Source organism: Rhinolophus sinicus, linkage group LG01 (assembly GCF_036562045.2).
Source record: "Rhinolophus sinicus isolate RSC01 linkage group LG01, ASM3656204v1, whole genome shotgun sequence".
Lineage (NCBI taxonomy): Eukaryota > Metazoa > Chordata > Mammalia > Chiroptera > Rhinolophidae > Rhinolophus > Rhinolophus sinicus.
In genome coordinates, this window is record NC_133751.1 from 48,647,876 (window position 1) to 48,670,769 (window position 22,894).

Sequence of the window (22,894 nt, forward strand, 5' to 3'; positions counted from 1 at the left end):
ACAGGTAGTTCTCATGTGTTGGGAAAATCGTCTGTATGATGCTATGATCTACGTCTACAATAGAGGCATGAATGAGTTTATTAGTCCAATGGAGGTAAGATACTTCCTAACTGGATACACATTTAATCTTGTCTGTTAATGTTTTTTACCTGTTCTCCATTTGCTTTGAATAGTTTCTGATCTCATCCAATCATTTTTTAAATATCTTGTAGATTTATTAGACTTGTACTTATTTGGGAATTTATTAAGTAACCTTTAATTTCATACTTTCTACTATTGCTTTCTCTTTTTTTATCTGCATAGTAGGTTTTTCAATCCTAGGGAACAATAGATAAAAGTAATGCATGCCTGTTAGACTTTAAGTTTTTTCCTTAAGAATTTTTGCTATTATAATAGCTTTTCTGAAAGGTATAAGAAATATATATAGTTACTGCATATAGTAAATATACTACTGAGTAATACTATTTGTAGATATATTCTGCTAGGGGAAGGTCCTGAAAATGTTGGGAGGTCATTATTTGTTCATTGCTGACTAGTTGCTTTTGCAAGTTGAGAATTTTATAGCATTCATTATATTAGAATAATTTCTTGTTCTACTTACATTAGAAGAGAGCATTCAAAGAGCAGTTGGGCATTTTAAAAAGAACAAAATATCCATCTTGTTATTTGCTTATATTTGAGTGCAGAATTGTGAGTGATGGATTGTGGCTACATGTGCCTGCCAGCCCATTGTTTTATTACTGACTAAATACCTGGCTCAAAAGAGTCAGGCACCTGCTGAAGGGATCTGGTCAACATTTTTGAATATTAAAGAGCATTCAAAACCATCTTCAATATTATTAGTCAGCAGTCATTGTATGATAGTTCAGTCTTCTTTGAACACCTTTAGCTTGGTAGGTGAGTATCCCTCTAATTCATAATTCCTTCACTTTTGGTTGCACATCTCTTCTCTTGGTAAATTTCCAAAATTGGAGCCACAGCCCTATGTCCCTGCTTTTGACTCTGATTATTTGTGTGTCAAGTCAGTTACATTTGCGCACCTCTCAGCTGTTTCCTCACCAGGTCCAGTGTTCCCTGAGAAAGAGCTGACAGCTGCCCCCTCAGTGAGGTCCAGGTCTTTCTGCATGCAGAAATATTTTCTGTCTCACTACTAAACCACCATTAGGAAGAATTAATGCAATTTCTACTTTCAAAATAATTCCTAAAAACAGATTCTAATTTGATGCATTTTATGTTGATAAAAATGATTTCTGGGTTTTTGTTATTGTTGCTTTTGAAGTTTTTGTTTTGTGTGGGTTTTTTATTTTTCTTTTCAAAATCTGGTTCATATTTATACCTGTACATCTCAAATGGAACACTGAGGTTGCGTTGTTTTGTGTTAAAAGTAATTTTCAAGTTTAATGGCTTTCAGCAGGAGCTTGGTATGATATTAAACAGTCATTTGGAGATTTTAGCAGTGGGAGGTTAGATGCATTCTGTGATTCCTCTTTTATAATAATTTTCTTCCTATAAGGAAATCACTTTTCAGTGTTTAAATGTTTGTTTCCCAGTGATCCTTCTAAAACAGTTCATGTCCACATTAAAAGTTTTTAATCTCAATAGCATATGACCATCTAATTCAATCAGAGAAAGGTGATTAATAGCATAAGATTCTTGATTATCTTTTAAAAGTATTCTTTTGAAAAATGATGGTGATTGTTTTTGTATTTCATTTTCATGCAGAAACTTTTCAAAGTCATTGCTCCTCCTCTGAATGCAGGAAGAACACTAACAGGTATTTTCTAAACCTTAATTTTTTTCACTTTTTTTTTTTTTGTATTTTAAGGTATTTTATTTAAATGTCATGCGATATTTTATTTAAATACCATGCTCTATTCTTTGTCCACAGTCCCACCTCCAGGCAATCCCTGATTTACTTTGTCACACATTTCATGTAAATGGAATTACGCATTATGTAATTTTTGGTGTTTTCTTTCTTTCATTTAGCATAATGTTTTTGAGATTCATCCATGTTGTTGCATGTATTATTATTTCATTCCCTTTTACTGCTGAATGGTATTTCATGAATTGGATATACCATCATTTGTTTATTTACCAATTGATGGACATTTGAATTGCTTTCAGTTTGGAGCTATTATAAGTCATGTTGCTACATTTGTGGATGAGTTTTGTTTTGTTTTTACACTTGATCTTAGCCAAAAGGCTGAGAAGCGATTGAGTTTTGTTTTGTTTTTAATTAAACTTTTTATTGTGAAAAAATTTGAGATTCACATGCAGTTGCAAGAAACAACACAAGAGCTCCTTCCTGTATACTCTTTATCCGGTTTCCCCCAAGGATAACATCTTGCAAAACTAAAGCACAATATCACAACAAGATGTTCACATAGGTAAAGTCAAGATGGAGAACAGATTCATCAGCATAGGTATCCCTTATGTTGCCCTGCCCTTATCCCCCCGCCCCCACCTTCGATGATGCCCAGCTATGAATAAGTTTTTGTGTGGGCATATGTGTTCACTTTGTGTGGGCATATGTGCCCAATCATATGTGGGCAACTTCGTAGGGTTGGAATGGATGGATTTTATGGTCAATGTATGTTTTACTTTCTAAGGTACTGCTGGGTTTTTTTCAAAATGGCTGTACCATTTTGTATTCCCATCAGCAATATATGAGAGTTCCAGTGGCTCCATATCCTGGCAAGCACTGTTACTTTCAGTCTTTGTAAATCTCTTAAAAATTTTAGCTATTCTCTTGGATGTATGGTATCTTATTGTGATTTTTATTTTTATATCCCTGTTGGTTAGTGATGTTTAGCATCTTTTCATGTGCTACTCTCCATTCATATATCTTCTTTTGTGCATTGTCTGTTTAAATCGTTAGCACTTGTTTGGGAGTAGGGAGGAAGCATTATTTAACTTTGTATTATTGAGTTATAAGAGTTCCAAGTGAGTGAACTCCCCACCAAAGCCTATAAGAGTCCTTTATATAGTCTGGCTACAGCCCTTTTTCAATATTTGTTTTGCAAAATTTTTCTTCCAGTCTGTAACTTTTTTGTTTTTTTAACCATGTTTTTCAAAGAACAAAAATTTTAAATCTTCATGAAGTCCATTTTATTCATTTTTTTCCTCTTGTAGTTTAGACATTTGGTATTTTGTTTAATAAATCTTTGTCCAATTCAATGTCAAAGATTTTTTCCTGTGTTTTCTGCTAGAAATTTAATAGTTTTAGTACTTTTATTTTAAGTTTGTAATCCATTTTGAGTTAATTTTCATGTATGATGCAAGGTCAGGTTCAAGGATTTTTATCTCCCATAGACCTAGCAGTTGTTCCAGTAGCAATTTTTGAAAAGATTATCTTGTTTCCATCGAATTACCTTGACACCTTCTTGTCAGAAAAATTGATTTTTTTCCAAAAATCAATTGACCAATAAAGCGTGGTTCTATTTCTGTGCCCTCTATTATGTTCCATTGATCTATATGTCTATACTTATGCCACTAATATACTGCCTTACTTATTGTATCTTAATAGTGAGTCTTGAAATCAGGTACCTCAAGTGTTCCAACTTTTTTTTTTCTTTTTCAAAATTGGTTTCGCTAGTCTATGTCCATTGCCTTTCAAATGAACTTTAAAATCAGTTCATCAGTTCTTTTAAAAAAAGTTTATTAGAATTTTGTTTGGCATTGTATTGACTATAGATTAATTTGGGAGGATTGCCATCTTTACACCAGCGAGTCTCTTAAGTATGAATATGACATATTTCTCCATTTATTTTGGTCTTTTAGAATCAGTTTGCTTTCTTAAAGTGCAGAAAGGCAGCTGGAATTTTGATAAGGATTGCTTTGAATCTGTACATATCAGTTTGGGGAATATTCCTATCTTAACATTATTAAGTCTTTCAATCCATAAACACAGGATATCTTTTCATTTATTTAGGTCTTATTTAATTTCTTTCAATGATGTTTTGCAGTTTTCAGTGTACAAGTCATATACTTCGTTTGTTAAGTCTATTTCTAAGTATTTTGTTTATTTTGATGCTATTACAAATGGAATTGGTTTTTAATTTCATTTTTAGAATGTTCATTGCTAGTGTATAGAAATAAAATTGATTGTTGTATATTGATCTTGTGTCCTGCATTCTTGCTGAATTCACTTATTTTAATTTTTTAAATGGATTCTTTAGAATTTTCTACATATATAAGGTCATATCATCTATAAATAGGGATAGTTTTACTTCCCTTCTCATATGAATTCCTTTTATTTCTTTTTTCTTCCCTAATTGGCCTCACTAGAACCTCTAATACAGTGTTGAACAGAAATGGCAAGAGTTGACACTCTTATCTTTTTCCTGATGTAAGGGGGAAAGCATCCAGTCTTTTAATGGGATGTTAACTGTGGGTTGTTTGGAGATGACCTTATTAGTTTGAGGACGTTTCCTTCTATTCCTAGTTTGTTAAGTGTTTTTAACATGAAAGAGTTGGATTTTATCAAATGCTTTTTTTCTACATCTGTGAAGATAATCCTGTGGGTTTTGTCTTTTATTTTTATATGATCTATAAGATTGATTGATTTTTGTATGTTAAGCCAATCTTACGTTCTAGGGATAATCCTACTGGGTCATGGTGTATAATTTTTTTTACATGTTGTTGGATTGAATTTGTTTATATTTTTTTGGGGGGGATTTTAATGTGTATACTCATAAAGGACATTATTCTGTAGTTTTGTTTTCTTTTCATATCTTTTTGTGGTCTTGGTATCAAGTATACTTGATACCTTGGTGTATGTGCCTCCTAGAATGAGTTGATAAGTGTTCTTTTTTCTGTGTTTTGGAAGAGTTGATGAAGGATTGGTGCTCTTTCACTGTTTGGTAGATTTCATTAGTGAAGCCATTGTGCTGGGGATATTCTTTGTTGGAAGTTTTAAAATTACCAGTTCAGTCTCTGCTTATTAAGTCTATTCAGATTATCTACTGCCTCTTGAGTCAGTTTGAGTTTGTATACTTCTAGGAATTGGTCAATTTCGTCTGCATTATCTAATTTGTTGATATATAGTGTTTATGGTATTCTCTTGTAATTTATTTTTGTAAGGTCAGTAGTGATATCTCTTATTACTGATTTTTTAATAATTTGAGTCTTCTAGCTAAAGGTTTGTCACTTTTGTTGACCTTTTCAAAGAACCAATTTTAATTGTATTGATATTCTTTATTTTTCTTTCCCCTTTCATTTATGTCAGCTTATTCTTTTTAAATGTATTTTGCTTTGGATTTAATTAGATCTTTTTTTAGTTTCTTGAGGTAGAAGTTTAGGTTATTGATTTGAAATCTTCTTTTTAAAAATAAATATTTATAGTTATAGATATTCCTCTAAGCAGTGCTTTAGCTGCATCCCGTAAGTTTTGGTATGTTGTATTTTGATTTTCATTCATCTCAAAGTATTTTCTAATTTCTCTTGTCACATCGGTTGTTTAGAAGTATACTGTTTAATTTTGACATATTTGTGAATTTCTCACATTTCCTTTTGATACTGATTTCTGATTTCATTCCTTCATGGTTGGAGAACATACTTTGTGTAATTTCTGTATTTTAAAATTTATTGAAACTTATCTTATGGCCTAACATATGGCATATTCTAGAGAATATTCCATGTGCCCTTGAAAATAATATGTTGAATGTGTTTTGTTGTTGAGTAGAGTATCCTGTAGATGTTTGTTAGGTCTAGTTGGCTTACAGTTTTGTTTAAGACTCTAGTTCCTGTTCATCTTCTGCAAATTATTCTATCCATTGTGAAAGTGGGGTATCGATGTCTCCAAATATTGAATTGTCTATTTCTTACTTTAAGTACATCAATTTTTACTTCATTTTATTTTGGAATTTTAAATGCTCCTGCGGACAGTTTACAGTTCTGCCTTAGCCTTCACTTCCTGCTTGTGCAGAGTCTCAGAGTCAGCCACAGGTTAGTTATAGATTAGGGCCTTTTAGGTTTTTCCTGTGCACGTGTACAGCCCTGTACACGTACATGTCTGAGAGTTCCAGAAATATGTTGGAACTTTTGCAAGCCTGCACACCTGCAGACCTCCTATTCTCCAGTTTTTCCTTTTAAGTCTTTTGGTGAGTCTCTTATTCATCCCTCTGGTAGCACTGTCTCTGGCACCTGTAAAATTAAACATCTGGGCTGGTTGTTTTCCACAAATGCCCTGGGGATACTGCTGTTTGCAAAGAGTAAGCTCTGAGTAAGAACAAAAAAAGACAAGCTCTGAGAATGGAGCTTTTAAGTAAGGGGCCAGATAGGTCAAATAGTGACATATATCTGAGCATGGGGCTTTTGGGGAGCTTGAAACCCATTCTGCCTCCTCCAGTGGCTGCTAGGTTACTGGTTTTGACAGTTACTATAGTTGCAAGGCTGTGGATTTTCCAAGCTACAGTGTAGCTGGGGAAAGGTCAGTCACCAAGAAGCTTACCGTTCTTACTGAGATTCTGCCATTATTCTTGAATAAAGCATTCATTGGATTGTTGCAAGCTGTTAGTTAATTTCAAGAGTTCTGGAAAAGTTCATTTTGACCATTTTTGCCAGTGTTTTTACTACTTTTATGGAGGAGCAGATTTTTGAAGGTTTTCTTCTACTGTCTCATAGGTCACTGTAGGTGGTAAGAGTCCTGTTACAAATGAGAAGGCGTTATAGTTGTGCCTTAATATTAATTAATTGATCATGACTTATAATTAGTCATGCTTTACATCTTCCCCTGGTCCCAAGTTACTGGTTAAGCGAACAATACATAGATCTCTACCCTCAGATCTGTTTCTTATACATGTACCCTTGAATGAGTCATCGATTTTGTGTCTGTGAAAAGAATCTAATGGGAATTCTAAAAATAATAATTAACTGTGATCTTATCTCAGTTTTCTATTATTTGGTGATATACTTACTTTACCTTAAATGCCAAGTTTTATTTTTTGTTTCCACATAACAATTGTATTTCTGAAAAGGTTTTGAGAGAGAATTGCTGACCATACCTTTTCTATTTTAGATGAGCAAGTTGTTATGGGCAACAAGCTTCTTGTATATATTAGGTAAGAGCTTTTTACTTAGTCATCTCTGTAAATGCCCCTTTTATAAGTTCCTCTCTGTAGTCTTAGAGGTGCTGTCCTCTCTCATCTGTGTAGTGCTTTTCACTTCTCATTGTTCTCATGTATAGCAGTGCTTCTCAACCACAGTGAGCTTGTCCCCCTGTACTCCTCCCCGCTCTGAGAGTCATTGGCAAGGTCTAAAGACATTTTTGTTTGTCACAACTGGGGTTGGGGGAGAGGTGCTACTGGCATCTAATGGGTAGAGGCCACAATGCACAGGGCCGTCCCCACAACGAAGAATTCTCTCTCTTAAAATACCGATAAGGCTGAGGTTGAGAAACCATGATGTATTTTATTACCCACAACTTTGTGAGCTATGTGTTGGTCTCTATATTATATATAAGGGCAAGAGATTTCTTTAAATCATGGAAAAATTAGTGACAGAGGTAAAATTGCTCCCGGAACAGAGTTCTTTCCAATAGACTATGTAGGTTCAAAACTGTGTCCTGATCGAACTTTCAGATAACTGGCTGCCAGGCTGGCAGGCAGGTGGGAAGGTGGCATCACCTGCCAGAGTATCGTCGTAGCTCCTATCTAGCGTCAGAGTTAACTTTGAAACATTTCATACTTTAAAATTCTTAGACTATGCTGGTGTCCAGCTGTCTCTAATCTGACACTCAAAATTGATGACTAGTTTAAAGAGGTTTAAAATCCACCCCCACCTCCCCACCCCCAGAAAAAAGTGAGGACATATTCAGAAGACATTTTTGTAATTCACCCCACAGGCAAGTCATTAGCCATAAGAGAGGTCTGATTTGGAGGTAAAACTGTACAGTTAATTTCTCATGAGATTCTAAGTCTCCCTGAAGGCTTGTCTGATTGCAGACATGTTCCAGACATTTCTTTGCCTAGCTCATTCCCCATCTTTAATCACCATTCTTAGAGCCACTGGTTTAAAAGCCTCTGAGAACACCAGGCTTTTAACAGGTAAATCATACTGTAATGATGCCATTAGGTTCTTTCTAGATGCTGGGTATGTTAGTAGTGAGAGACAGTCTGTTCTCACTACTTCTTGCCCCTTTAGTGCAGCTTGGGTTTTTCTCAGGCAAGATAAGAAGAAATGTGACTTTTACTCAGTCACAGATGTGTTACTTCACCACCATCGCTGTCACCCACATTTTCTTTCCTGGCAATCATTTTGATCTGGGTTTGAACTAGGCCCAGGTTTGAACTTGACATAACTGATAAAAGCTGAGCCTGCTTAAAAATCAAACTAATATCTTAGGTGTGAGAAACAATGTGTTACCTGGAAGTTAGCCCATTACAAATCACCAGTTCTTTCTTCTAGCTGTTGTCTAGCAGGTCGTGCCTATCCCCTTGGTGACATCCCTGAAGATCTTGTTCCCTTGGTCAAAAACCAGGTTGGTGCTATTTTCACAGCGTTTTTTAATTTACTATCTACTCTTGTTAAGATGCACTGAAGACAAATTGTATTGAGGGTTACACGTGGTCAGGAACTGTCTGTCATCTGTGATAGGAGAGAGCCTACACACTGTCACTGAGGCCAATAATTGTAGCTGAGAGTGGTTAGAGAAGTTATAACATAGTAGCACTTTAAAATAAATTCAACCTGCCTTTGCTTTATCCAAATGGGAATCAATGGTTCAGCAAGATACTTTGTAAGGTGAGAAAATAATCAACTTTTTTTTTTTTCAACTTGGCAGGTTTTTGAATTTCTAATTCGCTTGCATTCAGCAGAAGCGTCCCCTGAGGAAGAAATCTATCCGTATGTTCGGACTTTGCTACATTTTGACACAAGAGAATTTCTAAATGTATTGGCATTGGTAAGAGATAATATGATTTCAAGGTGTTTTAAAAGCCAGGGTGATAAATTTTTTTAATAGAAAGAAAGACAAATAATCCTTATACAGGTCCTATTTTTATGCCCTAGCAGTAAGTCAAGGTTTCAAATGTTTAATTTTGTTGTGCCACTCAATATTTTCTAATTCTTTATCTCTCTTCCTTTCCCCCTTCTCTCCCTCCCTTCTCCTCCCTTCCCTCTCTCCATCCCTCCTCCTTCTTCTTGTTTTTCCTCTCTCTCTCTCTCTCTCTCTCTCTTTCTCTCTCACTCTCACACACACACACACACACACACACACACACACACATTCTTATCAAGAAATTAGAGAAAAAGCAGTGTAAAATATGGTGTGTCTTTGGTTTTATAAATTACGTTAGTTGGCATACTGAATATAGAAAAAGGCTCTGAAGGACACATGGTGGTGATGATAGTGTAAATAACTGTAATTGAAATGGAACATGGATGCTTCCTGCTGAAAAAAATATCCTTATACATGTTTAATTAAAAATGGATCTGGGTGAGTCAGGTTCTCTGTGAAAATGCCACCCGAGGAATGATTATATAAAACTTGTCATAGCTTTCCAAATAAATAGTATTGTAGTTGTTTTTTAAAAGCTTTTGATAACATAGACAGTGCTTTGTTATAGTGTTTAGTTAAGCAGCAGGCTCCCAAATGTATAAAACACACAAGTATTGTACATGCACAGTATTTGAAGAAAAAAGATAGGAAGACACACAAGTACTGTATATGAACAATATTTGGATAAACAATACATCTAAGTATTCATAGTGATTAACTCTGAAATTGACAATTTCTCTAATGAGCATATAGTAATTTTGTAAGTTGAATAATATAATAAACTGTTAAATGAGAAAAGCGAGTGTCCATGAGAAGGTTAACATTCTAATTATACTTTGAAATCGTTTAATTTGAAAATCTGACTTTAGAAATAGTTATTTTAATTGCAAGGGAAGAAAGGAAAATAATACTTTTTTCTGTATATTTAAAGACTAACAGTTTCACTCGAAGCTATCACTCAGAGTTCACTTTTCTGGTTCAGTTTTGCCATACATACTGTGGGCCCTTTTCAGTTGTGAATTCGAGTCTTTTTATTTCAAGAAAGTTTTCTTGAATTATAGATTTAAGTACTTTTTCTATTTTATTATTTTATTTTTCTTCAGAACCTCCAATTATTTATATATTTTATCTTTATCATCTCTATTTATCAGCTTTCTTTCTAATCTCTTTTTCTTCTTTGTTTAAATTTCATTTTCTTGTTTCTTTTCATTTATCTTCTCTATTTCTCTAACTGTGCTTTTGGTTCTATCTATTCTCCCTTGGGTGGCTTGTAATTGTCATCATTTCTGAGATGAATTTCTCCCTTTTTTCAGGTTTTTTTCCCCCTCTGAGTTCAATTAGCTGCTGTTTCATATCTTTCTGCTCTTTGTTCACTTCTTTTTTAAATTCTTAAATTTCTGGTTTGTGATGTTCTTTCAAATCTGCACTTGTATGTTTAAATATGTTAATATATGTTGGGATGTTATAGTTTACTTCTGTTTCTATTTTGTGGCTAGTTTTTATTTTGTTTTACTCTAGAATTTATTATCTTGTTTTATTTTAGAGTTTATTTGGTTTTATTCTTCATTTACTGTTTTTATTCTCATTTTTTGAGTTGGATTTTTCTGGACTAGCAATAATAGATGACCTTGTTGGAGGGTGGGGGAAATAATGTACTGGCTTTACCTAGTTCAAGTGCTTTCTTCATTTATTACAATTAATTTTTGCGGGAAACGAGTAAACTCGTCATATCGCCTCTAGTTGGAATCGGCAAAAATTTTGCAAAGTAAATAAATAGAGACCTCTTTTTAAACTAAAACACTGAAAGTTTCATATAAAAATATCAAATAGATCGAAAGATATGAATATTTTACGGAAAATCTAATTTTGGCGAGAAAATGTCAAAAAAGCCCCGCGTTACGACGCGATTTGGTGGGAAAATGTCCGCTTACAAAGTCTTAAGTGCTATTTGTTACAAAAATAGTGTCTTTTGAGGGTAGTCTATCTTTGTCTCAATCTTTGGCATTGTCTGTTTTATAGTAGGACCATTATCTTGAGCCACTTCCTTCTTTACTACAAGGCTCCAAGGACTCTCTCCCCTTCCTGAGGTACCTCTCTCTAGCCCAAAAGCCTATCTTACCAAGACCTCTGCTTCACACTGCCAGTCCCCTTTCTGTGATCTTCCTATTAGCCAGTGGTCTGATGCACTAGGTCTCAGACCTGATCTCAGTACTTCCTCATCCAAGGTGGATCTCGCTTTTCTTCTGGAGATGAATTCTGTTTGCTACTATAGGTATTCTGCTACCACTAAAACCTTGTCACACACTCCTTTCTGCCCCACCCTACCCAATTCTATCCTGACTTCTTTTTTGAGGTTGTGCGCTTTGGAGCCAACTCTGCTAATTTGGGACCTTTATTTCCCCCAGTTTATTTTATGTAAGTTTATGTCTGTGGTATTTGTTGTCCATCTGTCTTCAGGCAGAGTCATATTTAACCCACTGAAACATCAACATATTTTCTGTTTGAACTTTCCAGAATAAGAGCTCTTTGTAGTCTCCTTGATAACTCATTTTAGCATTTCTCAACTAAGTGTCAGCAAAGCAGTCTAGTTGAGGGAAAAGGTTTAAAAAGGATTTAATTTTTCTCTGTAATTAACCGGACAAATCAGCAGTCATTTGTTTAAAGCGCTTACTGTGTGTCAGGCTGGAGAAAGCAAGGAAGGGCATGCTAAGAAGAGAATGACAAGGGCAGAGGTACTCTGGAGAAATTGGGGAAGCTCAGGGCCCATTTAAAGAACAGCAAGAATTCTAGTTTGAATCTAACTATGATGCAGTCTTGAAAGTTCATGGCTGTGAAATTCACTTAAAAAAAATCTATTGAGACAATACGTAGTCTGTTATCTTGTTTCAGGAAAATCAGCAGTAAATTATTGCTATGTGAATTTAAACATTTCTGAGAGCCAAATGTACTAAGTGAAAGCCATAGGAGAGATCGTCAAGTCTTTTATTATCCTCATTGCTCAATAAATAATTTCATTTCAATTTTTGATATGAATAAATTTCAAGTTCGTCATATATGCATCCTCTAGGTACTAGGTATTTTCAGAATCAGGTGCTGTCATTGACATACTTTGGTGCATGTTCTACTCAAAATATATTTGGCTCTACTTGAGCAGGGACATAAAAAGTTCTGTACTTGGCAGTGTTTTGAAAATAGGATACCTATGCCTTGTATGTAGGCCTAAGGATTTTGTGACAGTTTTGCCATAATAATCGTGATAGGTTTGCCACAATATTTTTAAAAATCTATCTTTGAGCATCATTTTTTTCTTAGTTATCGTGACAGTTATTTTTCATGACAGTTAATATAAGTGTTTTTCAGTTACTATTTCCAAATGGAATGATGGCTGAGCATATAACATGTATTTCATCCTTCTCAAACCCTTGCCCACAAATTGCCTCGTGCCATTGGTGTTTTTTCTTTTTCATTCCTTATAAACTTTGCCTCCTTTTCTTGAATCACTTTTTGGTTGTATGATAATTACTATACTTTTTAGCTATTTTTAAAATTTCAGAATACCATGAAATATTAAATGCTGTAGCTTTCTACTTAACTCACTAAAAATACCTTATTATTAAAGGTGTATAAGGAAAAACTCAATGAGGAATGGTTATCTTATTTGGGAATTTACCTGACTATTAATAAGAATTCAATACTTTGTTTCCTTCTAAAATTTGCAAATAGTAATTATTTTTTAAAAATTTCTCCCTTTTAGACTTTCGAAGATTTTAAAAATGACAAGCAAGCTGTAGAATATCAACAACGTATTGTGGACATTTTGTTGAAAGTAGGTATTCAAAAAATACATGTCTTTGTATTGATGTTTGTATTAGAAAATTGAATTGCTTTATAGCAAGTTCCAAAATAATCTTGTTTAATGAATCGATAAGTTACAGTCATTTAAAAATTTTATTATGATGTTTTTGTCTTCAAAAGCTGAATGAAATACTTAATCATTCATTCAAAAAATGAATATATCTCAGCCTTAGACTGTATACTACTTATACAGGGTACTGCTTTTGAGAAATGTATATTGTGGTAATTGCTATATTAGTATGATTACCTGCAATAATGAAGACTGACTTAAAGAGTGCTTTGAGAAAACAATTAAAGTGAAGAGTCTCCTTTGTATCTCTTACCAACATCACTGTGTTGCTAAGGTAGTGCCATAATTTTGCCGTGGTACTGAGATGACAGGTGACACATACGAATAATTTGAGGCACACAGAGATGATTATCCCAGTCTAAATCTAACGAGATTCAGTCCAAAGCTATTTTGAGATTCATGCTGTTCTAATGAATGAATGCACAGACAGATTCTTTTCCATCTGCACAGCTTCAACCAGGCCAATTTCTTCTTGTAGCTGAAAGCTCACCATTTTCGTCTCGTTCATTTGGCTGTAAAATGGAGATTTCTTCCTCATAGTGACTTTTAGATTATGTTGGACAAGAGATTAATATGCAAATGTTCTCTAGTGGTGCATAACATTTGTGCATTATGTTTGTAATACTTTATAATTTTCAAAGCACATGTATATACACGATGTCATTTGAGCTATTTCTTGACCTTGTAAGATAGGCAGTGGTGAATATGAGAATAGGATTGCTAAGCTTCCCAAATAATGCCAATTTGATCCAGGTGACTAGTATGGAGAATTTTTACCTAGATTTACAAAATACTTCCTAACTGGTCTCCCTATACTTAATCTTGTCCTCCGCTGCTTTGGTCTTGTTTTTCCTCTACCTTTGGCTCCACATTGGATTGGTTGGAATTAAGTTCTGCTATGAGAGAAAATTCAAAATAACACTATCTCAATTTTGATGGGAACTTATTTTTCTCCTATAAGTCTGAAGGTAGGCAACCTGATCTAGTAGAGTAGTTTCACAAACTTGTCAGGGATGCAGATTCCTTCTGTCTCACTGCTGTTTTTCTTAATACATGGTTTCTGGTTTTTTGGTCCAAAATGGTTGCTCAGGCTCCAAGCATCACCTTTGCATTCTAGCCAGCTGAATGCAGAAAGAGATGGAGAAGGTAGTGTTTCCTCTCTAAGGAAATTTCTTAGTTGTTTACTATAATTCTGCTTATATCATGTTGATCAGAATTTAGACATACAACCCCTTAGCTGCTAAGAGAGACTGAGAAGTGTGCTCTGTATCGTGGATGACCATGTATTTAGCTAAAAATGAGGAATTTTGTTTCTAAGTTAGGAGGGAAGAACAGATGTTGGAGCACAAATACTAGTTTCTGCCATACCCATCTCAGCTGTTTAACGTAACATCCAAGATCCTTCTATATTTTCTGGTCTCTGACTACTTCCCCGTAACTGCTCCCCGATCCTACTGCCCCTCTCCCCCACTGTATTAGGAACTTTTCAACTGTATTAAATGATTGGAATTCACTGAATTTTCTGTGTCATCGTTATAGCTTACATTATTTGCGTGAATTTTCTTTGATCCCGTCATGCCTTTACTTTCCCTTTCTCTGCCTGGCAAATGCCTAACAATTTTCCAGCACATAACTGAAATATCATCCATGAGAAACTCTTTTAGAGTCCTCTCCCACACTTCTATTTGATTAGTTGCTCTTTGTTTGTGTTCATACAACACTTTATGCTATACGTGGCACACTGTATGGTGATTGTTTATGTGTATATTTTCCTACCTGGAGTTGAGCTTCTTATAGGTGAGGATTGGTTGGTTTTTTTTTTTTGTAATTTCTTTCAATTGAATTATAGTTGGCATACAGTATTATATTAGTTTGAGGTGTACACCATAGTGATTCAATATTTTTTACGTTATGAAATGGTCACCATGATGAATCTAGTTACCATCTGTCACTTTACAAAGTTATTACAATATTATTGACTATATTCCCTAAGCTGTACATTATATCCTCATGACTTATCTATTTTATAACTGGAAGTTGTGCCTCTTAATCCTCTTCACCTGTTTTGCCCATTCCCTGAATTCCCCACCCCTTTCCCTCTGGCAGCCACTACTTTGTCCCCTGTTTCTATGAGTCTGTTTCTGTTTTGTTTTATTTTGTTATATTTTTTGATTCCACATGTAAGTGAAATCATATGGTATTTGTCTTTCTCTGACTTACTTCACTTACTATAATACCCTCTAGGTCCATTTGTGTTGTCACAAATGGCAAAATTGCATTTTTTATGGCTGAGTAATATTCCATTGTATATATATACCACATCTTCTTTATCTGTTATCTATAAATGGATGCTTAGGTTGCTTCCATATCTTTGCTATTGTAAATAATGCTGCAGTAAACATGAGGTGCACATATCTTTTCAAATTGGTGTTTTTGTTTTCTTTGGATAAATACCCAGAAGTGGAATTGCTGGATCATATGGTAGTTCCATTTTTAATTTTTTGAGGAACCTACATGCTGTTTTCCATAGTGGCTGCACCAATTTGCATTCCCACCAACAATGCCTTAGTGTTCCCTTTTCTCCACATACTCGCCAACACTTGTTATTTCTTGTCTTTTGGATAATTGCTCTTCTAACAGATGTGGGGTAGTTACCCATTATGGTTTTGATTTGCATTTCCCTGATGATTATTGATGATGAGCATCTTTTCATGTGCCTATTGTATGAATTATCTATATGTCTTCCTAGGAAAAAGGTCTGTTCAGGTCCTCTGCCCATTTTTTAATCAAAAAAAATTTTTTATATTGAATTTTATGAGTTCTTTATATATTTTGGATTTCAACCCCTTATCAAATATTTCATTTGCAAATATCTCCTCCTTTTCAGTAAGTTGCCTTTTTATTTTGTTGATGGTTCCTTTACTATGCAAAAACTTTTTAGATGTAGTCTCATTTTTTTTTTTTGCTTTTGTTGCCCTTGCCTGAAACGACATATCCACAGAAATATTGCTAGACTGATGTCAGAGAGTTTACTACCTATGTTTTCTTCTAGTAGTTTTATGATTTTAAGTCCTACATTTAAGTCCTTAATCCACTTTGAGTTGTTTTTATATTTGGTGTAAGAAAGTTGGTCCAGTTTCATTCTTTTGTATGTAGTTGTCCTGTTTTCCCAACATCATTCACTGAAGGGACTGTCTTTTCCAATTGTATATTCTTCCCTCTTTTGTTATAGGTTAATTGGCCATATACATGTGGGTTTATTCCTGGGCTCTATTCTGTTCCATTGATTTATGTGTCTATTTTTGTGCAAGTATCATACTGTTTTAATTATTATAGCTTTGTGGTATATTTTGATATCATGGAGCATGATTTGTTCATTTTTCTCAAGATTGCTGTGGCTATTTGGAGTCTTTTTTGATTCCATACAAATTTTAGGATTCTTTGTTCTAATTCTGTGAAATATGCCATTGGAATTTTGATAGGGATTGCATTGAATCTGTAGGTTGCTTTGGGTAGCATGGACATTTTAACAATATTAATCTTCCAATCGATGAGCATGATACATCCTTTAATTTATTTGTGTTGTCTTCAATTTCTTTCATCACTCTCTTATAATTTTCGGAGTACAGGTCTTTCACCTCCTTAGTTAAATTCATTTCTGGGTATTTTTTCTTTTTGATGCAATTGTAAATGGGGTTGTTTTCTTAATTTCTCTTTCTAATAGTTCATTATTAATGTATAGAAATGCAACAGATTTTGTATATTAATTTTGTGTCCTGCAACTTTACTGAATTTAGGTTCTATTAGTTTTTTGGTGGAGTCTTTAGGATTTTTTACACAGGATATCATGTCATTTACAAATAGTGACAGTTTTACTTCTTCCTTTTCAGTATGGATGCCTTCTTTTTTTCTTGTCTAATTGCTGTGTCTAGGACTTCCAATATTGTGTTGAATAAAAGTGATGAAAGTAGGCATTCTTGTCTTGTTCCTGATCGTAGAGGAAAAGCTTTCAGCTTTTCACCATTGAGTATGAGGTTAGCTTTGGGTTTGTCATATGTGGACTTTATTATGTTGAAGTATGTTGCTTCTCTAGTGATTTTGTTGAGAAGTTTTATCGTAAATGGATGTTGAATTTTTTCAAATGCTTTCTCTGCATCTATTGAGATGATCAAGTGATTTTTATCCTTTGTTTTATTCATGTGGTGTATTACATTGATTGATATGTAGATGTTGAGCCATCCTTGCATCTCTGGAATAAATCCCATTTAATCATAGTGTATGATCCTTTTAATATATTGTGGAATTTGGTTTGCTTATATTTTTTTGGAGGATTTTTGAATCTATGTTAGTCAGGGATATTGGCCTGTAATTTTCTTTTTTTTGTAATGTCTGGTTTTGGTGTTAGGTAATGCTGGTCTTGTAAAATGGGTTTGGAAGCATACCCATTGGAATAATGTGAAAAGAATAGGTATTAACTTTTCTTTAAATGTTTGGTAGAATTCATCTTTGAAGTTATCTTGGACTTTTGTTTGTTGGGAGTTTGTTTGATTTCTGATTCAGTTTCATTGCTAGTAATCAGTGTAATCAGATTTTCTATTTCGTCATGATTCAGTTTTGGAAGTTTGTATGTTTCTAGGAATTGATCCATTTTTTTCTAGGTTGATCAATTTGTTGGCTTGTAATTGTTCATCATAGTTTCTAATGAGCCTTTGTATTTTTGTGGTATCGGTTGTAACTTCTTTTTCATTTCTGATTTTATTTATTTGGGCCCTCTCTCTTTTTTTCTTGATGAGTTTGGCTAAAGATTTATCAATTTTGTTTATCTTTTCCAAAAATCAGCTCTTAGTTTTATAGATTTTTTTTCTTTCTTTCTTTCTTTTTTCCTTTTAGTCTCTTTTCATTTATTTCTGCTCTGATCTTTATTATTTCCTTCCTTCGACTAAGTTTGGGTTTTATTTGTTCTTCTTTTTCTAGTTCCTTTAGATGTGAAGTTAGATTGTTTGAGCTTTTTCTTGTTTCTTGAGGTAGCCATGTTTTGCTATGAACTTCCCTCTTAGGACTGCTTTTGCTATGCTGTATCCCAGAGAGTTTGGAATATTGTGTTTCCATTTTCATTTGCCTCAAAGTATTTTTTTATTTAGCTTTTGATTTCTTCATGACTCATGAGTTGTTTTTTTGTTATTGTTTTAACATGCCCAGTATGTGCCTAGCACAATGCCTGCAACCTAGTAGATATTCAAGAAATATTTGCAAATTGATTGCATTGGAATTCAAATTTAAACAATACTAAGCTAAAAGAATGATCCAAATGAAGAGAATAAAACTCCATAAAATATTACTGTTGGCAAATTGCTACTCTTGTATATTGCTTTGATAGTATTTACCCTGGGTCAATGAAGAATGAACTATTGAGATTATTTTCTCATTTCTGGTGATAGAGTTCTACTAATTTGTTAAAATATACTTCTGAGGTAGCCAGTGAAAGCTAGAGTATAGGCAGTGGCTAGAGAACAGGCAAATGAGCATCCGACCTAAGCCATTTATTATGTGTGCTGAATGGCTGTGGACATAGAGGGGAAAAACTGTTAATTTGTGACTTTGTTCAAGAATGCCCAGAAAATTTTGTAAGCATGGCTCTGAAATAGGTAAGAAGGGGGAAATGGAAAGAAACAAGTATTTCTAGGATGATAAGCAGACAGACACTTGCTGAGATAGCAAGGAAATTGGTTGTGAGTTAGAACTGTTTCCTCCAAAGGTGTTTCAAGGATCAGACAGTTAAAGAGTTTTCACTTACAGAGTAAAAAGACGGCTGAAAGTAGAGAGGAGCAGTAGCTGGGCCCCAAGGGTTGGCTCCTTGAAAAGGACCTGCATGACGAAAGGAAGTGATGGCTGAGGATTTTAAAGCTATAGAAAGCTCTTTGAATATCGTAAATTGGAATTTAGATACTGAGACGGATTATAACTAGATACATCATCATACTCTAGTAATGATTAATGATGCACTGGAACAAGCTGTGATTGCTGGACCAAAGCAGGAAGAGGAAAAGAAAGGGATATGCTGCCAGCAAAGTAAGAAAAGGTAGGCCAAAAGCTAGGCCCCAAGGGAATGTTTCATAACAGGAAAAATCTTATGCTTTGTTTCTGAATGGAGAATAGTCCGAGGGAACTTAGGACTTTTCGATAGATAAGACAGGGTACTATTCCCTAATTTCTTGCAGAGTTGCCCCCATAAATTCAACTTTCCAAAACAGTACTTGACCTTCTTTCCCAAACTTCCGTGTTCTCTCTCTGTTAATGGCATCATTATCCTTCCTGCCTGTCAGGCTCAAGATCTGTTACTTTTCACTCCTTCTTGAGCCACACATTTCCACATACATGAATACCTCCTGTCTCTCGCTTGCAGTGTCCTTGGCTCCCGTTTTTCCTTCCCTTTGCGTTATCACTGCCCCCGTTCAGAACCCCTTTGTTTGTCCCTTGGTCCCCCGCAGTCACGTGCATCTCTGTCTCCCTTCTGTTTCTTCCTTCTATTCTTTTATCCTGTACGCTGCTGACAGGTTCGTTTTGCTGAGCACAGTACTGATTGGGACCGACTCGCCCTATTGAACACCTTTAGTAGCTCCCCAGTTTCCTATGGAATAAATTCTAGGTTGTTTAGAATGACATTTGAGGCCTCATCTTTCCTTTCTGCTTTCTCCCTCCTCTTCACACATGCTGCTGTATTGTAATGAAACACATAGTTTCTCCAAACAAACTTATGTTTTCCTGTGTCCATGGTTTTGCTCACAATCTCCTCTGGACTGGCTCACACTTTTTCCTGACACGGGTTCCACATGAGCTTGAAAGCTTAGTTTAAAAACGACTTTTTTCATTTCTGTTAAGTTCCTTCTCTAACTGGTTCAACTAAATTGTCCCCACTGTGCTTCCATAGTCATTTGTTCCTTTATAATAGTGCTGATGACTTTTATTATGCCTTTTATTTAAGATCTGTTTACCTGTCTTACCTTGTGTTCTTGTTTTTAATTCCCGTGAAGGCATCTACCATAGCATCTTAACATAGTTGGAACTCAGGAGAGGAGAGCTCACTTAAAGCAGTGGAATGATTATGATTTGGTAACTCGCTGTGGTTGTAAAAGGCCCGTTAGGCAAAACTATCGATTCAAGAAACTGCTTATAGACAAGGCAGAAGCCACTCACTTCATTGATTCGTGGGCTAGCTGACTTCTTTTCTGGAATACCTTCCTTCTCAAGTTATCTGACTTTTAAACCCCAAAGCAACTACCTGCTTCCTGTGTTGGTGGGCAGATTGTTATATATAATTTATATGTAACTTTAATATAATTTAAATTTATTTTAGTAGGATTCTATTTTAAGACTTCAAGAGGGAAACATGATCAATATTTCTTTGAAAGTTATCTCTCAAACAATTCGTTTCTCACCCAAGTTGTGCCTAGAAATGTGCCAAAAATCACAAAAATGCTTTCTTTACAGAGGATGCAAATAGTGGTGCTCCTTCTCTAATGGTATTGAGCTGAATTGTTACAGGGTCAAAGAATCTTGTCATGAGTCTTCAGTAATGAGGTTTACCCCCTTCTAAGTGTACATATTTTTTTGTTTCAAACCAGATAAGAGTATTGAATAAATGGTCTCTTTTGCTCATCAGGTTATGGTGGAGAATTCAGATTTTACTCCCTCACAAGTAGGGTGTCTCTTTACATTCCTTGCCCGGCAGCTTGCAAAACCTGATAATACCTTGTTTGTAAACAGAACACTCTTTGATCAGGTGAGTGTCTTTAACAATGGGAGCTAAGATGTTTTTATTCTTTTACTGTTCATAGAAAAGTTCGTTGAATTACATGGTATCTTAATGTAACAGCTTATTGGATAAGTGTCTTATCAAGGAGAAGCCTGTTTAAGTTTCAATTTGGATCTAATTTAGTTTTTTTTTTTAATTTTTATCACGTGTCTGGGTAGTATGATTTTGCCTACTAACTTGGTATCCTAGGAATATGATTTGTGGAGATTAGTTTATAGAGATTCTGTTCTCTCAATTATTCTTTTGCTCCACATTGCCTAGAATTATTTGCTCAAGAATTTTCCAATTTAGGAATCACCCATCTCACTGGTAGTAAGACTATTACATTGATAATCTGGAGGAGAGATTACTTTTAGAAAATCTGAATTTACTTACAAATGACTTTGAAAGGTATCTCCTCATCCCAGTTACATTGCTCCTACGTATCCACAGGTGGCAATGAAAATACTTTATCTGCAGATAAGTGTTAATAATGAGTGGCATTTATTGGGTACTTCATAGTGCCAGGCTCTGTTATGTATCTATCAACTCAGTGATCCCAGTAGCTCTGAAATTGATATAGTTGGTACCCCATTTGGCAGATGAGGAAACTAAAGCCTGTAGAAGTTAAGAGTCACTCATCCAAGGTCACAGCTAATAAATGTCATTATTAGCAATAAATGTTATTATTAAGTGTTAATAAGGTTAGAGTTCAAATTTAAGTGGCCTGACTTCAAAATTCATGCTTTTCTTGGTCCCTGGTATCAGGGATCTTAAAGTTAAGGTATGTACATGGCACTGCCTTTTAGTCATGTTTCTAAACAGTAAAGAAGTGTGTGTAAGGTACATATTAAATTGTCGCATACCTGAACCTCCTGTGACAGATACTGGGCCACTCAGTTTGGGAGGTACTGAATACCTGTGGTATTTGTTATGGCTGAGTGTTGAATGCATTGGTGATATAGAAGGGTGATTGTTGTTTTCATTGTGACAGTGTTATGGCATGTATCTGATATCCAATAAAAAAATACCTTTCTTTGACCAGGTCCTTGAATTCCTCTGTAGTCCTGACGACGATTCCCGACACTCTGAAAGACAGCAGGTATGAACTACTAGGACATTTTTGCTAGAGTGGGAAAGACGGCAGAGTAAGCCAGACAGAACCCTTCTGTGCTAGGCCTCACCAGGCATCGGGGGAAGATGACTTGTGCCAAACCCTAATACTAAGCTAGATAGTGGAAACCAGAAAACAGTGTGGCTGGTTGTTAGAAGTACATATATAAGGAGCTTATATCAAACTAAATTCTTAGGCAGACTGGGCCTGTCTTGCATCCAACATGACATCAAAGAATACTTCATCCTTCTGTACATGTAGTGACCGTTGGCACCTGTTGTGTCCTGCTTTCCACCAGTGTCATTAATCAGATAACCACTCCTAGCTGCTATGGCCCTGAACCAGAGAGACTACCGGATCCTGAGTGGGGGCACTCAACTTTGGAGCGTCCCTAGCCCCACTACATTAGGGCTAACCATTTCTGGAGACTAGGAGCCATCTGTCCTTCCACTAATCACTGTGAGATAGTAACTGCTTAACTACCACAACTACTTATGCCGCTTTCTTGAGGGTCCCTTCTAAGAGTAGAATTCTTTAAAAGTTTACCCATTATAATTGTGAGCATTGAGAGTCAACCTATTTAAAAGTAATAGCCAGACTTTTGTCAAATAAGCTACAAAAAGTAATACTTTGAGAGCTGATTTTTTTTATGGTAATAGCCCACAGCTGGGAGGTTGAGACTCAGATAAAGAACATAGGTTAGCAGCAGTGACCCCTTTCTCTGCACAGCTGTGGCCCAGTGATGGTTGCAGACTATCTTAGGAAAGAGAACAGCTGCTAAAATTTTAGCTATTTCTTAAATTATATTGAATACAAATAGTAATGTGGACCCCTCATTTAGCCCCTATTTCTTTATTGACAGGAAAAGTGAATCATGGTTTGCAGGGTGCTGCTATATAAAATGATAACAACTTGTTTTATAAATACTAAATTAAACAGAAAGGAAAACCAAATCTAAATGTAAAAGCCAAACCTTGAAAAGTAGTCATCATATGATAACATTCTATTATTGAGAGTCCCCTTTGAGATTATCTAGTTTCTTTTTCTACTCATTTTAGAAATATT

At 35.1% G+C, this 22,894-nt stretch overlaps 1 protein-coding gene across 4 annotated transcripts in view; it reads left to right on the forward strand.

Moving 5' to 3' along the window:
• The window catches only part of VPS8 (VPS8 subunit of CORVET complex), a 242,373-nt gene that overhangs the window by 107,015 nt on the left and 112,464 nt on the right, over positions 1 to 22,894 (forward strand). For all 4 annotated transcript variants that reach the window (XM_019735832.2, XM_074328957.1, XM_074328952.1 and 1 more), the window contains 8 exons: positions 5 to 94; positions 1,723 to 1,774; positions 7,019 to 7,061; positions 8,407 to 8,479; positions 8,783 to 8,902; positions 12,753 to 12,824; positions 20,584 to 20,703; positions 21,761 to 21,817. In XM_019735832.2, the coding sequence (XP_019591391.2) occupies positions 5 to 94; positions 1,723 to 1,774; positions 7,019 to 7,061; positions 8,407 to 8,479; positions 8,783 to 8,902; positions 12,753 to 12,824; positions 20,584 to 20,703; positions 21,761 to 21,817 (627 nt within the window). The remainder of the gene's footprint in view (positions 1 to 4; positions 95 to 1,722; positions 1,775 to 7,018; positions 7,062 to 8,406; positions 8,480 to 8,782; positions 8,903 to 12,752; positions 12,825 to 20,583; positions 20,704 to 21,760; positions 21,818 to 22,894) is intronic.